This window comes from Solanum verrucosum, unplaced genomic scaffold (genome assembly GCF_900185275.1).
Source record: "Solanum verrucosum unplaced genomic scaffold, falcon-dt-bn FXZP01000279.1, whole genome shotgun sequence".
NCBI lineage: Eukaryota > Viridiplantae > Streptophyta > Magnoliopsida > Solanales > Solanaceae > Solanum > Solanum verrucosum.
The window spans coordinates 1,421,908-1,430,563 of NW_026020289.1; the positions used below are offsets into that span (position 1 = coordinate 1,421,908).

General features: G+C 35.4%; 2 protein-coding genes across 2 annotated transcripts; both read right to left on the reverse strand.

The window, feature by feature from the left end:
- Positions 1-978: 978 nt before the first annotated feature.
- LOC125834446 (low affinity inorganic phosphate transporter 4-like) lies at positions 979-2,696 on the reverse strand. Its single transcript, XM_049513602.1, is given in 2 exon segments — positions 979-2,672; positions 2,674-2,696. Coding segments are annotated over 2 exon segments (1,629 nt in total). The 3' UTR covers positions 979-1,066.
- Positions 2,697-4,494: 1,798 nt separating this feature from the next.
- LOC125834447 (low affinity inorganic phosphate transporter 5) lies at positions 4,495-6,084 on the reverse strand. The gene has a single exon (XM_049513603.1). It carries the CDS (start codon positions 6,082-6,084, stop codon positions 4,495-4,497), a length of 1,590 nt encoding a protein of 529 aa, XP_049369560.1.
- Between the last annotated feature and the right edge of the window lie 2,572 nt (positions 6,085-8,656).

An 8,656-nucleotide genomic window follows, 5' to 3' on the forward strand; every position in this document is an offset into this window, starting at 1 on the left:
ACTAGCTAATAAATCCACGGAAATTGAGGTTCCACAAGTGAATTTCTAATACTATACTTGATACTATTTGAATTATTTATGATATGTAACTGAAACCATATATACTAGATGTGAGATGAATCTTTATTTATCGGCTAAGTAGCATCCCTAATAGTATAATGGATAGCATTTCTAGGACAAAGACATAAGTAAAATTGAAAATCTAATTTTCTTGAACTTAAGCTTTATTTGTAAAACTCGCGAATTGAATTATCAGAAAATGACAAGAAGCTGATGTTATGATGTACCATATTAAGTTAGGCAAAAACACTTTTCAAGCAGCAGAAAGTCAAGTTTCACCAAATTTAGTATAAATTAAGACATGATAAGGTCAAACTTATATCTCCTATATATGGTTTGACAATGAAGATTAATATTCATTGACTTGATTGGGCCCCTTTTGAATGTTCATATATAGCATCTATTGCTTTACAAATTGAGAAACAAAAATATTTCAACAAATACAATCATAGTAATTATAAGTAGGGATTGAATTTTCTCAATTGACGATGGAGTTGTCCTTGTTTGAATTAAAATTGTAAACATGAACGGATAAAAATGTCTATGGGCTTTATGAATGGTGATGAGAGTCGATCCACACAAATTGAAAAATACAATTTTGGGTCCTCTCCTGATGACTTAGGTAATTTTGGGTCGTGGCAATCCTCAAGCAAACAAAATAAAAGGCATTCATTTCTTCACTAGAAAATGAATACATAATTAAACATATTTAGTACTTATACATAAAGGAGAAGCAAAATGCAAAAGTATCCTGGCCAAGTACTAGCTAGTATACTGATGGACTAGCTCAATAAAACTCCAATTCAACTTATATACGTTACTATCAGTGTAATTTAACCTGTTTTACCGAGGTCATTCATCATGTTAAAGCTCTTATTCATAGAGGTGATTGAAAATAGAAAGCACAACGCGTAGTGATATTAGTCCCTTTATTGAATGATTTCCTACATTTGAAATTACGTGTTGTTCAAAGTGATATTAAACTTGTCAATATAATATCATGTTATCATTCCCATCCGTCGTCCTGATGGCCAGAGACAGGTTTGCTAGTCTTCATTTGTGTTTCATTCTTCCCGCCATCCTCCCCTGAAATCTCTTCGAGTGATCTACCTTTTGTCTCGGTCACCAAGAACGTGCAGCAAAATCCAACCATATTTGTAACGGCCATCAGTATCATAGCTGTCTTGATTTTATGAACATTCCCATCTTGCGTGTATTGTTGTATCCCAAATGCACTGATCATTGCCCCTGCCTTTCCAGAAGCTGCACTCAACGCGTGGCAAGTGGATCTCACCCTTGTAGGGAACAGCTCCGCGGGGAGCACAAATGTGGTTGAATTGGGACCAAAATTGGCAAAGAAGAAAGTTAAACCATACAGAGTTGCGAATGTCCATTTGTGCTCTTTAGTCTTTAGGTAATCATATTTGATTCCAATGATCGCCATGAAAACAGACATCATGAAGAACCCCATCAATTGTATTCTAAACCTTCCGATTTTTTCAATGAAGAATACTGTGAACCAGTAACCAGGGAAAGTACCAAACAAGGCAATCACAAACATGGCACGCGATGTCTCAAACATCTCCCTCAAGGCGGATATCGTGTTAGGTTTCTTAGTGAGTCCCATGACTGGAAATATGTCCTTTTGTGTGAGGTTTTGGCTGTAGAAAGCTATGTCTAACAAGAACCAAGTACTCATTGTACCAATCAAATGAAGCCCGTGGCGTTGGAAGAACTCATTGGAGAGTAAAGAATACTCATTAGCTGCTTTAAATTGAGCCAATTTATCACCTTCTGCTTGAATTTCAATATCAAGTACCTTCCCCATGTTAATCGCGGCTTGTTTAGCATTTCCTTCAATAATCGCAGTGTAACGCCCTGTTTCAGGCATCTTCATTCGCCAATAATAGGTAAGAAGAGCCGGAAGAGCTCCAAGCATCAACACGATCCGCCAAACATAATCAGCCTCGGGCTCTGTGGACAAAATTTCATCCACATCAAATGGCTTCCCTTCATACTTCATCAAGAACAATTTTGAAATGATCATCGAAACGAGCCCTGCAAAAATGATCCCAACTCCTTGCATAGCAAAAACAGCAGCAATGAACGCCCCACGAGTTGCCTTGTTAGCGTATTCAGACATGATCGTAGCAGAAAGAGGATAATCACCTCCAATTCCAAATCCAAGCCAGAATCTGAAGAAACAGAGTGTCCCTATTACACCTTTCGCGCTATACCCAAAGGACAACCCCGAGCAAATTGCACAAAGGACCATGAGAATTAATGTAAGTCCATAGACTTTCTTTCGACCAAGTTTATCTCCGAGCCAACCAAAAACAAGCTGGCCTGATAGAGTACCAACTAGAGCAACTCCAATCACCCAATTGTTCGTGACATGAGGCAATTTGCCAGGGGCATGGGTAGTTGGGTCGTAGTAGTACAAACGGCCTAAAAGTTTCGAGATAGTAGTGATACAGAACAGATCATATGCATCAGTGAAAAATCCCATTCCAGCAATGATAACAGCGGTGACATGGTACCATTGGGTACGCGCTGTGTCAAGTGCATTGAGCACTACAAGATTGTCTGAGGCCATGTTATTTTATTTTCTCTGAGATTGGTTGATGTCTGATCATCTCTAAATTGCTCAATGTATATATACATATATAGAGAGAGATAGTTATGTGATTAGTTAATTGGTGTCTACGCCTAGTTTCTGTATCTAGAACAAGAAATTCCCTGATAACTATTGGAGAATATCCTTCTTCTTTCTTTGCTTAAATCAATAATATGCCTCCAACTCAAAGCCGTCACAAGAAATTGAAACAACAATGTGATTGTGATGCTTATGCTTTACAATAGATTATGCATCTTTGGCAATCACTTTGAGATACAGGATGTGCCAATAGTTGTTAAACGACCACTTTTAGGCAAAGTTGTCAACATGATAAGTCAGTATAGAATGTTGACAATGTAAAAGAGGCGGAAATGAGATCTCTTGCTCTCTTACAATTTGAATAGAAGAAAATAGTCTTTTCAGATCTCTTGTGTGTAAAACGGAAGTCTCTTATGTGTAAAAATAAAAAGGACATAATTTTTTTTAAATTCCTTTGTATTACTACTTGGGAAAGAAATCTAGACACCATCATTAAACCATTCATTGATCGCTGTCGGTATTGATCAAATGAATTTGTTAAGAGAAATTGCCTGCATGGTTTTAATCCAAACAAAAGTGGGAACAATTAATGGTAATTCCGATTTTCAGCATAGAAATTGCAACTTTGTTCTTGTAGGTATGAATTATGTATATTCCAAGCTATTATCTTTGGCTTAAGCTTTTGAAATATATTCTTCTTATAAAAGATGCTTCTCAAAAAATAACGATTTGTACGTAGAAAAAATTCAATACACAAGATGCTTAAGAATAGACAATTGATGGCAAAAATTTGAAACAGAAAACTCAGGACATGATAAAGTATTATGCAGATAAAAGCAGGACATGAGAAATGGAGTTTCAGGTTGGTGGTTGGATTTCATGAAGCTCCAATTTGTTTTCAAGTATAGTCCCATTATTTTTTGAGTAGATATTTCAACTTTATCATGCCCTAGTCCTTCTTCACTCACACGATATTACTGAATCGCGCTCTCGCCCATTGTCCAATGTTCCCCAATCTTTACTTAGATAGGGCTTTTATTGGTCTTATGCCTTTCTTATCAACTTATGTAAGTTAGAAGCATACAAAGGGATAATATCAAAATTGTCAGAAATCAAGCTGTATAAGTATTTTGCTTATCCTAGAGCATCGAGAAAATCCTCCTTATTCTCTCTCTATCACTTATCCTTTCTTCTCATTCATTCTTTTTCCTTCTCTTCTTTATTGCTGCAGATTTCTTCTTCGCGATCTGATTAGCCTGTGTAATTTGTTACCAGGAACTTGGGAACACCTTCTAAATATTGTTACCTATGCTTTTAGGCCCATGACTACCAAATCAAATTAGCCAATATCTAAAGGTTTTGTATTGTCTTTTAAATTTTTAAGTCGATCGAAGGTTAAACTCATTCATACACAAGAAATGTAGTCTTTTTAATATGTATAGGCCATTCTCGAACAAAAGACCAACAAGATCTACCTATAACCATCCATCCATCTTTTCACAAAATGTAAATACATTTTAACCCATATATCACTTTTCATTTCATAGGCAAAAGGAAATAAAACACTTTGGGAAGGAGTAGGACAGGAGATAAGACATTACAAAATTAATCCTCCACCAACTACTACGCGGAATGGTGAAGGGAAACTATTATACGAATTCCCTTGCTTCGTGAAGCCCTTATTCTGGAGGTGACATCTCGCTTATTAGCAATACTTTTCCTATATATGCATCTATGTATAGTACTGCTGGAACTTGCCAATATTATATGTCCTGATTTCAATCCCATCCATCGTCCTGGCGGCCAGAGTCAGTCTTATTTCTCTTCATCTGTGTCTCGTTCTGCTTCTCATCCTCCCCTGAAATTTCCTCTAGTGACCTGCCTTTTGTCTCCGTCACTAAGAAGGTACAGCAAAATCCAAGCATATTTGTGAATGCCAAAAACAACATGGCTTTCTTGATTTTATGAGTATTTCCGTCTTGTGTGTATTGCTGCACCCCAAATGCACTAACCATTGCCCCTGCCTTTCCAGACGCGGCACTCAGGGCATGGCAAGTGGATCTCACCCTTGTAGGGAATAGCTCCGCGGGGAGCACGAATGTGGTTGAATTGGGGCCAAAGTTGGCAAAGAAGAAAGTTAAACCATAAAGAGCTGCAAATGTCCATTTATGTTCTTTAGTCTTTAGGTAATCGTATTTGACTCCAATAATCGCCATGAAAATAGACATCATGAAGAACCCCATCAATTGTATCTTAAACCTGCCGATTTTCTCGATGAAGAATACTGTGAACCAGTAACCAGGGAATGTACCTAGCAAGGCAATCACAAACATAGCTCGCGATGTCTCAAACATTTCCCTCAAGGCGGATATCGTGTTAGCTTTGCTAGTGAGTCCCATGACTGGAAATATGTCCTTCTGTGTGAGATTTTGGCTGTAGAAAGCAATGTCCAACAAGAACCAAGTAGTCATTGTACCAAGTAAATGATGTCCATGGCGCATGAAGAACTCATTGGAGAGTAAAGAGTAGTCATTAGCTGCTTTAAATTTAGCCAATTTTTCTCCCTCCGCTTGAATTTCAATATCAAGTACCTTCCCCATATCAATCGCCGCCTGTTTAGCATTTCCTTCAATAATGGCAGTGTAACGCCCTGTTTCAGGCATCTTCATTCGCCAATAATAGGTAAGAAGAGCCGGAAGAGCTCCAAGCATCAACACGATCCGCCAAACATAATCTGCCTCAGGTTCCGTGGAGAAAACTTCATCAGTAGTAAACGCTTTACCCCCAAAATTCATAAGGAAAACTTTAGACACAATCATTGAAACAAGCCCGGCAAATATGATCCCAACTCCTTGCATAGCGAAAACAGCAGCAATAAACGCTCCACGTGTTCTCTTATTCGCGTACTCAGACATGATTGTAGCAGAAAGAGGATAATCTCCTCCAATTCCAAATCCAAGCCAGAACCTGAAGAAACAGAGTGTTCCTATTACAACTTTTCGACTATACCCAAAGGATAACCCCGAGCAAAGTGCACAAATGACCATGAGAATCAATGTAAGTCCATAAACTTTCTTTCGACCAAGTTTATCCCCGAGCCATCCAAACACAAGTTGACCAGTCAGAGTACCAACAAGTGCAACTCCGGTCACCCAATTGTTAACACTATGAGGCAATTTGCCCGGGGCATGGGTAGCCGGGTCGTAGTAGTACAAACGGCCTAAAAGTTTAGAGACTGTCGTGATGCAGAAGAGATCGTATGCATCAGTAAAAAATCCCATTCCGGCAATGACAACAGCTGTCACATGGTACCATTGGGTTCGTGCTGTGTCAAGTGCATTCAGTACTGTAAGACTATCTGAAGCCATGTTTAATTTTATTTTACTGCAATTTAATTAAGCTGTGATTTGATGGAATTATTTTGGTGTGTGTGTTACTTGATTATAGATATATGAAGAGAGTTTCCGTTGTTAACTAAATGACGTTTATACCTAAGTTTCTGTGGTTGGAACAAGAAATTGAAGTATAATTACCTGCAGAATATCCTTCTTCTTTGCTTAAATCAAGCATATGCTTTAATCAACCATAATATTGGGAGCTGAATTACTGTTTCACTTTCAATTTACTTAGACTAGTGTTTTGATAAAATGGACAAGTAAAAAAAGAAAATTCCATCTTTATTATAAGGGTCAAGTAAAAAATGACATGGAACGTGTACTAGTTTAAACATATTAAGCAAATTTTAATGACAAATATAAATTTTGGATCAAAACTACTAGTTTAGTTTTGTCGAACCAATAAAACATGACAAGTGGTCGAGAACAATTACTATGATAATGTTTGTTTTAATATAGGCATAATACATAAATATGTTTTTTTAACTTGGTCTTATTTCACATCTATGTCCACAAATTTCAAGTATGCACAATTTGACACTTAAACTTGCATAAAGTTGAACATATAGACACACACATTCTATATGGCATCCTACATGACAATTTATGTCCTACGTGGTGTTCTACATGTATTATGTCACATAAGACTCATGTCTACTTGTTCAACTTTATACAAGTGTCTACTTATGCACATCCCAAGTTGAAGGACATAAATATAAGAGATAAGTGTCAAAAACACACCTAAACTATCCCATTTTTTTTTAGTTTCATACCTAAACTATTGAAGTGTGAATTTCATATCTAAACTATCACTTTTTAGTTTGAGAAACACACCTCAGTATTGTGTGTAATACACTCTCTCTTTTATTTGAAAAAATCTTGACACATGACATTCCACATGGATAAAATATTACACCTTGACAAAAAATTAAATAATTAACTATTAATATTAATTAAAAATTAAAGGTTAAAGTATTATCATCCATAAAAAAAATATTTAAAAAATAAATAAATTATTTTTCTTACCCCACTCCACTCCACCACCTCCTCCACGTACCCCCCCCCCCACCCCCGACAATCCCCCATCCTTTTTTTAAAAATTTCTTATATAAAATACTTTTAAAATATTCATAGTTCACCCTCCCCCCACCCTCTCCCAAAAAAACCACCCACTCATCCCCCTCCCCCCTCCCCCCCAAAAAAATATTGATATTATTTTATTTTTAAAAAATAAAAATTCTACCCCATCCTATTTAACCCTCTACTCCTAATTTTTATATTTTTTTTACATTTTTTTCATTTTGTGTTAGCTAGATATGTACGTACACATATTTTTAGAAAAAAAATATTCTACTAGTGTATCGAATATAACATAAATAAGTAAAAAAATAAAAAATGTCTTGCGGCAGTAAGTAAAAAATATTTTCGATATGTATACATCTAACACAAAATGAAAAAAAAAAATTGAAGCGGAGGGTTAGGTGGGGTGGGTAGAATTGTTTTTTTAAAAAAAAGTAATATCTAAATTAGTATTTGGAGGGGAGGGGGGGGGGGGGGGGAGATGAAGTAAAAAAAAAAAAAAATCTTTTATAAAAGAAATTTAAACAAAAAAAAACTTTAAAAAATGGCTCAGCGGTGAGAGGAAGTGATGGAGTGGGGTAAGAAAAATATTTTACATTTTATTTTATAAAAGAAATATTATTTTTTTGGATAATAATTTTATTATTTTTTTATTTTAACTAATACTAATAATTTATTTAATTTTTGTCAAGGTTGAATGTTTTGTCCATGTGGAGTGTGATGTGACATTTTTAAAAAATAAAAGGGAGAGTGTATAACACACACTATGATGAGAGTGGTAAAAAAGAGAGGTGTGTTTCTCAAACTAAAAAGTGATAGTTTAGGTATGAAACTCACACTCTCAATAGTTTAGGTATGAAACTCAAAAAAATGGTATAATTTAGGTGTATTTTTGAAATTTATCTCTAAATATAAAATGAGACTAAGTTAAAAAATACATTATATATTATGCCTTTAATATATTGTGTTTTAGTGGTTAGTTCCTTTTTAAATATATAAAGAATTTCAGTACTCATTTTTTGTCCGATTATTGTTGCATATTAATGTATTTACTGAAAATCCACCAACTTAAAATTGTAAATCCATCCATACTTGAAGTATAACATAAACTTCAAACATATTTTTTTTTCTTTAATAACTTTTTTATCAAATCAAACATATTACAATATTTTCGGTGATCACTATGAGAGACAGCTAGAATGACTAACCTGCTTGATCCTGACTAATGATCACTATTAAAAAAAGCTGTCAACTTTCGTATGAATATTTGTTTTGGACAAGGTAGCACCACGTAATGGAGGACGCATTTTTCGTAATTATATACTCCTATTGGTCCAAGTGTATGTACTGTACTGCCTTTAAATCCTAGATCTATCATATTACATTAATAATGATTTAGGCAGTTCTAAAGGGAGTTAGTTTTTGTTGTTTATGCTCATCCCTCCGCAATTTGTCCTTATCTATA

What these genes read in the sequence shown, in the direction of transcription:
- LOC125834447 (XM_049513603.1), bottom strand. Translation starts at nt 6,084, where the DNA reads ATGGCTTCAGATAGTCTTACAGTACTGAATGCACTTGACACAGCACGA.